This window comes from Mixophyes fleayi, chromosome 6, assembly GCF_038048845.1.
Source record: "Mixophyes fleayi isolate aMixFle1 chromosome 6, aMixFle1.hap1, whole genome shotgun sequence".
NCBI classification, from domain to species: domain Eukaryota; kingdom Metazoa; phylum Chordata; class Amphibia; order Anura; family Limnodynastidae; genus Mixophyes; species Mixophyes fleayi.
Window position 1 is genome coordinate 144,865,039 of NC_134407.1, and position 12,511 is coordinate 144,877,549.

General features: G+C 40.5%; 1 protein-coding gene across 3 annotated transcripts; it reads right to left on the reverse strand.

Annotated features, from left to right (window-relative positions):
- Positions 1-703: 703 nt before the first annotated feature.
- On the reverse strand, positions 704-7,706 carry BIRC7 (baculoviral IAP repeat containing 7). 3 transcript variants are annotated; one of them, XM_075176709.1, is made up of 8 exons: positions 7,071-7,705; positions 6,317-6,416; positions 6,012-6,093; positions 4,120-4,165; positions 3,188-3,382; positions 2,276-2,344; positions 1,806-2,017; positions 704-980 (listed from the first exon to the last, which is right to left on the reverse strand). In XM_075176709.1, the coding sequence occupies exons 1-7, from the start codon at positions 7,666-7,668 to the stop codon at positions 1,818-1,820; spliced, it is 1,290 nt and encodes a 429-aa protein (XP_075032810.1). In that variant the 5' UTR covers positions 7,669-7,705; the 3' UTR covers positions 704-980; positions 1,806-1,817. The 3 variants fall into 3 exon arrangements, with proteins under 3 accessions (XP_075032810.1, XP_075032811.1, XP_075032812.1); XM_075176710.1 differs by lacking the exon at positions 2,276-2,344 and having other exon boundaries at positions 7,071-7,706; XM_075176711.1 differs by lacking the exon at positions 3,188-3,382.
- Between the last annotated feature and the right edge of the window lie 4,805 nt (positions 7,707-12,511).

The following is a 12,511-nucleotide window of genomic DNA, read 5'->3' on the forward strand; positions in this document are numbered from 1 at the left end:
GTGTTATGCTTACCACGGATGCCTGTAAAGACACAGCTTGTACACAACCCAAGATAACCATTCTTAAAAAGGAAGATTTTTTTTTTCCTGCTGTTGGAAACCGATAATGAACAATGGAATAAGGGACAGACGGTGAACATGACATTTCATGGTGTGTAGTTCATATAGCCTTTGTAGGAACAGAAAGCTGTCAAATTTAAACAATTGCGAAGTCAAAGTGTCTTATGTTCCAATAGGAATTCTTCCATTTAAATTCGACACAAAGATAATTGCCAGACACATTTTAAATTTGAATCTAACCTTGTACCAAAGCTGTAGCACAGAAGTTGTGACAGTGAATATTGTGGCAGAACAGAAATTTATATTAGGGTGCATATGTGCCATAATTTATAATTTCTGCATCACAGAAGTGTGGGAGCACAATATGGTGAAACATTTTGAAGTCAATACTGCCCCTTGTGGTCATATACACAAATTCTACCAATCCCTATTCAGAACTGTACATAAATTAAAGTATTTTTTTCTAAGTGTGAGCTAGAAGTTCTACATTTTGTAGTCAGTTCTATCCAACACAGCCAGCTGGATACTGGACAATTTTACTATTGCCACAATTTGGAGGCCACGGACCATGTGTCTTGAAGATTACATGCTCTGCATTTGTTATGGGGATGGCCATGCAACGGAGAGTGGAGGAGTCTTTCAACATGTTGTAAAATACTTTATTGCAAAACATTCCACAGCATTACATAATATTCAATTCATTATCTCAGTTCAACTTAAATATAAACAAAAAAATAAAGGATCTTTTGTAGGTTTGTAGTTCATCAGTACAGACCAGCGTCTCAAGTGCAGATACTTGTTACTCAATGTTAAGAGGCCAGTCCATTGTCCAAATGTCAGGTCTAGAGTTCAGGTCAGATGAACACGTTACTTGCCCTCAAGACTAGCAAGCCAGCAACAGTCAGCATCCTAGATCACATCTGTATGATGAGAGTTTAGTCATGAACATTTCGCAATGCATACCTTGGCCTCTTTCTTTCATTAAACGACCCAAGTTTGAATTAAAGTAATTTTTCCCATGGAAATTTAGATTTTACATCAGAAACTGTGCTCATTCTCAGAAGCAGACTCTGAAAAGGTTATTTATTTATTTTTTTACTTTTGTAATATCTTATTGTCACAATACTTTTGACTTTATGGGCTCAAGACTAAATTTGTACCAGACTGGATAGCCCAAAGTATTCAGTCAAATTTAGCATTCACCAGACCTCCTGTCCATGCAATTTCAATATCTTACCCTAGCCACACTTATGCAGACATCTCAAGAGTGGTGCTGAAGAATCCTTTATCCATTTCGGTTGTCTGACACTGGAGGGCAAGCTTCTATATGTGGCATCTTAAAACTCAATGTTACAGGTGCACTACTACACTTCAATATAAGTTACCCCGTGTAGAAGTATTATTCACTACCCTACAAGGTTACCAATTGCAGGTTTTGGTAGTCTGCAGGAAGCCACTCTAATCCTAAAAAGTGTGTTCTATCAAAGGTTTACTTAAATGTAAAGAGTCTTTTACAAAGCTAACTTGCCCATTTGGTTTTGTAAATATATTCATACACAAGGCAGTTATAGCAAGCTATAGAACTGTATGTAACCTCTGCGAATAACACTTGACAGTGTTTCACTAACATTTGGTCATTCACCTGATGCTAAAAACATAAGGGATTATGGAATGTTCTTTAAACTGCAGTGTTTAAGTACATATTTGAGTTGTTGCACAAGTTTCAGACTATAAAATTTACTCACCTGCCAGCAAAATCAGGACATGAACGCCCTCACACTCCCTCTGATCGTTGCCCTGCAGATAGGGCAGTGTCTAAGATTAGGGGCACAGTCCTTACAGACCACCAGGTGTCCACAAGGCACAAAGACCATTGACACCTCTCTATCCATGCAGACTTTACATATCCGCTCCTCCTTCAGGCGCCTGAGCTGCTCTTCTGTGCTGAGTGCAGTCTCTGCAGAGTAAACAGTAATTGCTGAGCAACAGTAGAGCCATTTGCAATCTCTGCAGTAGAAAAAAAACAAAAACACCCAAAAACCCTGAACCAAGTCTTGATTATAAATTAGCATAATCCATGGCTTTTCATCTGTGATCTGGAATTTCCGTAAGCATGTACCCTTGGGTTATGTAAAAAGGCCAGTTCACAAAGCTTGGAAATAGGGTTCAGGGGAATCTAAACAAAGACCAAGGCAGACAAAGCCACTAGAATTACCTGGTTCATTTTGGGGTTCGGGTTCTGAACTTGCCCTCTGTGCTGGAGCCTCTGCAATCCTTACAGAGCCTGAAGAAAGAATCATTGCATCTAAATTCTACAGTTACACCTGTACAATAGACACTAGCAACAGATTTAAGATAGCTGAAGTCCTCATATTTAGCTGCATGTCCTTGCTATATTAAGTCTTATAGTAATAAGGGCAGTGGTGTTTTAATTGAGAAAAAAAATATAAGCTTTTCCTTTCCAACCACATTCAAGATATCGCCAGTGCAGATACCTAGGGGCAGCCAAGCCAGGGTTCAGTTTTATTCGTGCCTATAAACTTGGTACCACAACTGCTGGAGCGCTGCAGGTGGATGTTCAGATTGCACAGCTTTACATTGTACTATACTGGAAAAGTAAGCTCGGTGTAAGTATAGCGACAAATTACTACATTTAATATAGTTCATTTCACGCAAGCAATTTACTTCTAGGCAATGAACAGAGTTAGTCAGTATTGTGGTTTTGAAAGTTCAATGGTATTACATCTAGTCATACTAAATGGCCATGAATAGCTACTGTTTGAATAGTGTCCTCATACTTATTCAGTGGTACCAAGTATACAAGAGTGCTGTAGCACACATGGGTAACTAGTCAGTTTGATGGTGAGAATCCAGCAAGCAACTTCTGAATTCTATTTAGTTTAAACGACTATTCGGTCATTCAAGGAAGCAAGATTTAGTTTGTTAAGTCAGTATTTTATGGTCCAGTTTCACTTTACAAAAAACGCTTCTTGTGAGAAACAGAACTAGTGAACAGTGCACTTGCCTAATCACAGCACTACATTTAAAAACACACTCCAAAACCTGCACCCTTTACACAGCATCCACAATTGGCCAACACTTTGATAGCAGCTCAGGCTATGTATACCTGTGGTACATGCTGTTCTTTCCTCGTCTGCCTGCACTAGATCATGGACAAGGTCAGAGACGGAGCTGTAAGGGGCCCCAACCAGCAGGAACCTGCTCTCCACCAGACTGGCCACCAAGTTTTCATCAAACCCCATCTGCAGGGCGCCCTGTGCTATGGAGGACTGAAGGAAGGCCTGACAGTCACTGGGAGAATCTGCAAGGGAGGGGTTAGTCCGATTATTCCACAAAACCCCAATTGCCATTTGTGTGCTTCCCAAACCCCTCTGAAAGATTTTGAAAGCCCGACTTCTGTACTCAGCTTCTGTGATGGTTCAATAATTTAATCTACTATATATTTGGTACTGGGGACCAATAGTTGCCACTGCAAAAAGGAACGTGTTTTTTAATCTAGAATACCAAGATTGAGCATAAGGTTTACTTTGCAGATATATGGCTATGATGTGCCCCATTTTATACTAGAAGAAAAAAACTGCATTAAAACAATTTATACCAATAAGATCCTGCAGTGTTTTATTGCAGTTTGAAACAAGAGAAAGAACAGTTGACACATGGGTACCAGTTTTCAGTATTAAAAACTTATGGGAGCCTTAAAATGTCCTATTTCTTTGTCAACATTGTAAACTTACTTATGGACTAGACAGAGTGGAGACTTAACTGAAACTAAATATTGAGCTGTATTGTTAAAGATAACTTTGATAACACAAATCTGTAAATAGTGGTGTCTAAGTAAGGGTTTTTTTCCCCTACAAATGGTCAATGTTCAGTTTAATTGTATGAAAGCAAGTTTACTAGACAAATTCAGTTAAAAAGATATTTGCCAATTCCATAAATACATCACACAAGCATGAAAAAAAAATATAAAATGAATAGCTCTGGCCTTCAAACTGTTGGCCTTTGTGGCATAGACACCGTAAAAACACATGTACTCACTGCTTGGGGTGTTTGGGCTTCTGTCAGATGACCTCCGAGATTCAGGCTGTGGAGGCCAAAGTTATGAAAATTAAGTTTGGAAATGTCTACTGTGCAGTTTTGATATTGAGTAACAAATCTATCTAGTCAATGAGCAGCCTGGTTACAGTCATTTTCAAACCTCTGCAAATTCAATGTTGTATTACAAGCCAAAATTACTTCTGTGGATTTCATATTAAGTGTACAGCATACAAAATTAATGTGAGTTAAAATATGTAGAAAAGTGTTTTATTCAGACAGAATTCCATACATTGCTTTAATCTGAAATGTAACTGTAGTTTGAGATTGAGGAATCTGTAAAAGAAAAATAAAATGATAATCTAGTAAGTGCAAACAGAATCAGGTGTTGACCATAAATACATGCCGTGGTGGATGATGGGCTTAGTACATTGAAAATAAACTAATATACATACAAATTAAATCTACCACCACATATGGATATGACAGTGAACACACATTACTATGCATATCTACATACATATATAAGGGATAAGAGCAAGAAGTTTGAAAAAAAACCTTTTGACAGACGTCTCATAAGTAGAATTCTTATAATTGTACTTACAATTATTGACTTGGTGAACATTGGGAGTGCCAACACATTTGTATTTATGAAAATATTACATAATTACTGTACATTTTGGAATAAGACAAAACATCAAATTAGCAGAAGGGGTAAAATTCTAAAATGACATAAGCCTGCAGCATAGTGGATACGTGCACAAGTAGTTTAGACTTAAGTACCAATAATAAAAAACATTCTATTTTAGAGTGAGTGCAACAGCTTAAATTTGATATATTTTGACAATTGTATAGGTTTGTTTAAATTGATGTTAGGAATATTAACTATATAGCTAGTGCCATTGAGAGGGACTGGGAAAAAAAAAGAAATTTGTGCCAGATGCAAGTCCCATTTTTTACATGGTTTGTGATGCAACTGTTCACTCCGCTGTTGCTTGACAGAGGCTCGTTTTGTAGCTCTCCAACTAGACCCCCATATTCAGGCTATTACTTCTTTTACACTCCTGTTACACGTACAGCTGTCACTGCACCTATATCCCATAGACTGCCTCTGTTACTGAACGAATCCCCCCCTGCAATAAACAGATACAAGTCTGTAATTGCATTTCTACTTTGTCTGTGTACATGGCTGTTCCTGAATGGATTCTACTCATCAGATGTATACACAGCTCTGTTGCGACATCTTTATTTTCCATAACTGTACTTTACCTGTAATGATCACTTCTCCTGTCAAACACACTTCTAACTCTGTTGCTGCATTTCTGTCCACTCAGATTTGGAAAGGAAATAGGACAAAAAGTTGCCGTTTCTGAACAATTTGCTCTTCCTGAACAGATTTCCCTCTTCTGCTATAAGCATACATAACCATCTCCATTTTGGAGATGGACTGCCACACTTAGGCCAATTCTCATTTTGTTATATTCATATTCCACTGTACTCGAGTTTGACCTTTTTGTACTAAACACAGTTTACATTATCGTAACATCCAAAAATTATATAGCTACAGTTTTGATCATTACGCTGTAATCAGTTTATTTCGTATTAGCCAAAGTTGCTTGAATTGGTCACTCCCTTTATACAGCAAAGGCAAATCGTTCCTGAAACAAGTCAGCTGAGATTGAAGTGGCTTACTGTCCCGATGTGGTTACTTTGTTTCACAATGCTGCTGTATACCATTTTAATAGGGCCATTGGACTTTAATAAAGGATTTTTAAAGTTGTGCAATAAGCATATCTAATGGTTACAAAGTCTGTTAAATTGCTGCAGTTCTTAGACTATTAACAAGTCTTTACGAAATGTTAGAAAATCAAAGTCTCTAGCAAAGTTTAACTCACTGTACTCTCTGGGCTACTGAACTGAATGTCTTGTATGCTGCGGATATACCCTGGTCCCATGGACTGAATGAGGAATTCACACCTGCAATATAAAAGTCTTAGAATAAGTGTACAGAATCCATAATCCATCCATTATATTCATGGTATAATACCATGAATGTATGGTACCCCTATCCTGCACAAAGGCCTACAGACTTATTTGGCAAAGTGGAGGTCACCTTTAATTGCTCATCACTAGAATCTAATAGAAACATACATACACATTTATTAGACTCCCAAAATGTTTTATTATTAACTGTGCTTACCTTGGGAACCACTTAGCATGCTCCGCCCAGGGGTTATCACCCCTCTCCCAATTTCTCAGTCCTCCATCACAATGAAAACACCTAACATTATCCCTGTACCCTGCAAAATAATAATTTGGAGAAGTCAGGAGCACAATTCAGACATTGCTCAGTGGATTTAAAAGAAAAAATTCCCTTGAAGGAAGATGGTGTCTACCACCCAACATGTTACACAGCAGGTCCACTATGCAGAGAGTGTGCCCAGCCCTCCCCCTGCCAAACATTCTTCCTGTTCTGGTGGGTTCTTAGCACAGGTGACCTTATGTCAGGTGTCCTGCACCATCCCTACACTACACAAAGGCCCTTGCCATAAATGCTTGTAAATCTAATATCCCCCTTACAGTATAAGAGTGTAGGAACATTATTATTCCTCTTCTGAGCCAGGGTGATTGAGAGAAGTAGCTCTTAAGCTTTTGTGGAACTACAAGTTTGAGTATGCAAGAAGCTGGAAGGTAACACTGTATCTTTAGTTTCACAAGAGCTGGATATTCAGGAGGTAGCTTGAGCCTGTTGTAAGGGTAAATAGTATATTACATAGACTATCCCTGAACTTGCACTGTTATCTACACATAGCATCGCTGTCCATATTGTTACACTGGATCTTGACCCAAGAGCATGTGTTCTAAACGCCATATATTGGGTGGAAATAAGATAATACGCTATAGCATAAATAAAGTGTCATTATTGCTGCAGTTTATCTACCCTCTGTACATACCTGTGTAGAAGAAGCCTGCCTGTGCCAGCTGGTCAGGGGTCACCTCTGCATATTGGGGCCAATTGCGATAGGTGGCCAATCTCTCACTCGCCTCAGCCAGTTCGGGGTAAACAGCCTGGCAGTTTTCCTCTTCGCCCGGTAACCTTTGAAGCTGCCCTAGAATTTGCCCATCGACAGAGTCTCTGCCTTCCACACAGGGCACGTTGCCCACCTCTCTGCCCAGCACGAAGGGGCATGAGGGGAAGAACTTGAGATGCTCATTTTGTGGTTTATCCCCGGGCTCCCAGCACCTCAGCACTCCACCGCAGCAGAAGCACTGCACCCGATCCCCGGGGCCCAGATAGAAGAAGCCGGCCCTGGCAAGCTCATGGGGGCACAAGGTGCTGGATCCGGGCCACGCAGTAAATGTCCGCAGTCTGTTCACCTCGCAGCGCATGCTGGGCTTCACCAGGGCTGGGGGCTCCGGAACCATGCTGGAGGGATTCCAGGAGCCCAGGATTTCACGGATCACTTCGTCTTCTACCGACATGTGTGCTCCACTCCTGCCCAGAGACCTGGGTCCAAACAGTGTGCTAGAGTCCCAGCGCCAGTGGTTCATGATAACACGTGGTTTTCTGGAAGAGAGACACCTGAGTCAGCATCACACGGGCAGGGACCACTCACCTGCTGTACAGTCACCCATCACACGGGCAGGGACCGCTCACTCACCTGCTGCACAGTCACCCATCACACAGGCAGGGACCACTCACCTGCTGCACCGTCACCGCTCACAGGGAAGGGGCCACTCACTCACCTGCTGTACAGTCACCGCTCACAGGGACAGGGGAGGGAAGGCACATTTTGGCCAGAGGGGCAAGATTGTATTCAGCAGCCCATTATAAAAAAAAATGCAGGTGACCCAGCCCAAGGTAGCCCACTATGGGCCGGTCCGGGGGGCAGATGCCCATCTGCCAAGCCTGTCCCAGCACTCGGTTAAGCCTTGACAGAAATTGCTCTCATGTAACAGAAGCAAAATACTGCTCCAGGCATCAAGTCAAAGGATCCTGCATAAGCTCTATTCTCATTAGCAGCAGCAACAGACGAACTTTAGGCAAGTTGTACATGGCGATTATGACCCACCACGCTTTATACGCATGTGGGAAGAGAATACTGCGAGCATTGGAATCAATTTTCACGATGTCTGGGATTTTACGCTTGAGCAAATTCTGCCTAAACACTAATTTTAAGGAGCACTCAATGTACAACCGATTAGGCGGTTTTAGTGTGTGCTCTTATATAGACGTCTTACTGATAGATCCACATCGGATGAGGATGGAAGGGACATTGATCAGAACAGGCTTATGTAGTCTGATAAGAACCCTGATCTGACGTTGTGTATAGCCGTCAGTTACAGCATATGCCCGTGACACCGAAGAACTGATCAGCAGATTTGGAGATAGGTCAGACACAGATGAGTCCAGCTGCTGAGGTGGATTTACTGCATGTATGGAGTACTCCATGTATGGCTTTAGATCACATGTTCAGAATAGGTGGCCCCTGCTCCCTCATCACAAGGTATTTCCTCAGGATTATTATCTGCAAGCAGAGCCAGAAAGCAACTGCAATATAACAGGTTCAGTCTCTAGAACTCAGGAATGAAACTTGTGGCTCTCCAGCTTCTGCAGAACCATGACACACCCAAACACCTCCAGCTGGCAAGACATACTGCAACCTGTAGTTCTACAGCAGATGGAAAGTCACACTTCACCTGGATTATCCTCTCCTACAATACTAATGTTCCCCTCCTTGCACATACCTGCCACTGCTCCACTCACTCCTGCTAGCAAGCTAAAGCACCAGGGAGTCTAGTTAATAAATAGTTGTGACAGGAAGGTTTTCAATCACTGCTTATTGCGATACCAAGAAATTATTACCATGGCAGCTGTGAGATACTCAGCTGCCCAATGATACTAGCTGGTAGCTATAGGAGTAACCGTAGCACTTTGCCAGGGCATTCTTAGTGGAACTACACATGCGAGAGGGGCTTGTCATGTAGGAAGCACTTACTTGGCATTTTTTTCATTGAATATCTCCTGCGATCACCATCCTGAGTGGGCAATAGCAGAAGGATTGCAGCTGTACTTGTAGAAGCCAATCTCCTCTCTAGCACTACTTTATTCAGTAGCATGGTGTTAGCCATTGATGGCTAGGGGTCTATGTATTAGAAGGGTGCAGTGACAATCATTATGCATCACTGCAAATCAGTGAGGCATGATGAAGCACCGCTATGATTCACCATGCTGTGGGCTACTCCAAGAGCCCCAGCAATGTTCCTTCCCTTACACAAATTGGTTTTCCTATATACAGGCTGCCTAGCACTTCAACTGGATCCCATAGAAAATGACAGATGGCATTACCTTGCTACAAAAACCTGAGCTTTTCAAAGCTTTATGCATTACAGACTTTGGAGTCCCAATATTAATCTATGGGGACTGCATTAAGAAATGTTAAATGGGTTATGGCAATAGCCATAAACCCTTCATACATTTTGCAATGGTTATGTTATAGAGAAAACCACTGTTTTCTCCATTCTAATGGCTGGTCATTTTGTAATACATAGACCTCCTAGTGAGAAGCAATATCTCTGGTGAAAATACCAGTTTCCCCAGCTTAATAACTAGAGCCCAAAATGTCCATTGACAACCCACTGCCAGCAGAAGTGAACAGAGAACCATCAGATGTATGTTAGAGGTCAGGTGACCCACCAAATAGCCCAAATACTTAACCCAAGTAGCCTTTCAGGACAAGATTTTACTTAAAATATCTCAACTAAAATTATTTTTTAAGATATGTTACCTAAAAAGAGAAACAAGGTAGTTTATTAAAGGTGTGTCATAATCACATGTTCCAAGAGCCCCACTGTTGCCTCTCATACATACCTCTCCACACAATGTGCTCTAATAACAGAAGGAGATGACAGCTGAATGCTTTTATAGCACTGCACACCCAGCTGTAGGAAATCCATTTATAGCATTAACCCCTAACATTCAGGGAAGTAGACATTTCAGTGACTATACACAGGGCCAGTAAAATACAATTAAAAACACCATTGACATATAACATTGTCAATGCAGATACTGCTATGTATGTGTTTTGTATCTGCATGAGTACTGACAATACTTCAGTCTGATTTACTATGTCACACTTTGTATACATCATGTTTATCTGGATCACTTTTTGCGATTTTTCATATTATGTTAGGTTGAACGGTTTGGTGTTGTTATGCCTTTATGAAATACCAACAAAAATATTTGACTCAAAAATATAAAAAAAACAACAGTGGGAATCAGCTCTTAAGACGTGAAACAGAATTTCTCAGAAATTTGGCAGTATGTTGCAAGTACCAATATCCTTAGTAAACATATAACAGCCAAGGGGAGCCGAGACAAGTGTTAATGACTTTTCTGCTTGATGTGCCTTTAACCCCTTCATGACTGGAGAGGTGAATACTTGATCACCAGAACATTTTTTGCAAGTTTTGATAAGTGCTGGGTGATAAAAACTTCTTTGTATTTGTTACAGTATGGATGTTATTTTATTTATTCATTGGGACAGAAAGGAATTTCTCCTGGTGGCATTTTAAATAAATAGCCTCTTATTTTATTTGACATGACAACTAACACTTAGGGGTCTATTTATCAAGGCCCTATGATATTGAAGATTTCCTCTTACTGTATATGACAGCGAGAGAAATATCAAAGGAGGAATGCGGACAAACCAGTACAAGTGGCCACCTTGTATCTGCTCCACAGGCTCAGTGTGCAAATCATCAAAGGATTTGTCCACAATCTTGTCCAGTGAGTGAATAATTATTGTACAGTGGCTGTTACCTCTATTATCGGGACTTTGCTTGTTCCTTAAAGATGAGACTGTAAATACTTGGAGACAGGATTTAACGAAGGTACATTAAATTCTTTGAAAGAGTACATTTTTGACCTCCTGGCACAGCGAGTCTGATAAGATACAATCATAAAATATTAAGTTCTTTCACCGTTTCCTATATTTGGCATTCTGAATGGTTATTATGCATCTATAGATTGCATATATTGTGTTGAAATATATATGTTAATCTATATGAAGTTGATATGAACAAACAATTTCAAGACTGATTGCAGCTCTATTTCACTGCCATTTGTGTCATTTAACCGATGCAGTTTTTCAGTGGCTATTTCCGCACTGTCACTTTTGCTCTTGTTATCATTTTTGCAGTCCAGCTACAGTAGGGATCCGGGTATTGTCAAATTATCAAATTGTTGTACAGCTGAAATCTGTACTATGTATCGTTGCTTTTTGACTAATTAATATAACAATGTGTCACGTGAATCATATGCATGTATCAATTTATAATTTTGCAAACAACTGGATAGAATTTTGATATATGTTAATTATGTTGCACTTTAAATGGATGAGCGGTTTTGGTATGAAGACCACCCACCTTTCATTCCAGAGAGGCGGTTATCAGATTCATAAGGGAACGGTAAGAAATATGGTATGTCTGTGATAAAAAATAAATAAAATAATGGACAGCAGTGGAGGACACAAGGAAGGACCGTTCACAGTTCATCTTCCCTGAGAAGTTTGGAGCGCATATAATTAATATGTACTGAATTTGTATTGACACTTCTATGCACGGCAGGTCTCTGTTTATACATTTGACATGCATTGCATTCTAGGTAGATAGTTTGGTCTACTCTATAGCCTAAAATGTCAGCTCAACATGACCATAAAACAATTTAATAGCCTTCTCCTCATTAAATCAGAATATAAACAGCATATAGAATATGAATAGATGCTATGATCTGTATTCCCAATAATAGAAATGTATCCATCCAGAACAATGGGTTGCAAGCAGAACAAGTAATCCTTTGTAAACTGACAGATCGGAGCTCTCCAGAATGTTCATGTTATTAAAACACACACACATCTATCTATCTATCTCTATCATACTTACCAACTTTTATAACCTTCCCTCCGAGAGAGTTCAGAGGGGAGGTCAGGCAGCAAGTGCTGGGGTGATGCCATTTCATCAATGTGGCCCCGCCCCCCTGCTATGTGATGACGAGATTCACGTGCAAATCGCATCATTAAGTCCCGCCTCCACCAGCAGGGTGGCCTGAAATTTGGGAGACTCCCGGAAATTCCGGGAGAGTAGGCAAGTATAGATTATACGCATGTGCAAAGGTAGTTTAAAGTCCAGGACACACAGGCGCTTCTTTCATCAGTTTTTAGGGTACACTGTACATTTTTCTGGAGACTTATTGGGGGATTATTGTGTTCAATCTTCAACTCCTGCTCATCTGGGATGTCCACAGTTTTGAAGTGGGGAAGGATAGAACGTGTAGCCAGTCAAGTTATTAGAATGCATGTGGCCAATCAGATCATCAGTTCACAGCAGCAGATGT

Excerpts from the sequence above, each read along its gene's own strand:
- BIRC7 (XM_075176709.1), bottom strand. The coding sequence starts at position 7,668 with ATGAACCACTGGCGCTGGGACTCTAGCACACTGTTTGGACCCAGGTCT. Across the intron at positions 6,094-6,316 it reads CATGCTAAGTGGTTCCCAAG|GTGTGAATTCCTCATTCAGT; the intron begins GTAAGCACAGTT and ends TTTATATTGCAG. Across the intron at positions 4,166-6,011 it reads TCAGTAGCCCAGAGAGTACA|CCTGAATCTCGGAGGTCATC; the intron begins GTGAGTTAAACT and ends TGGCCTCCACAG.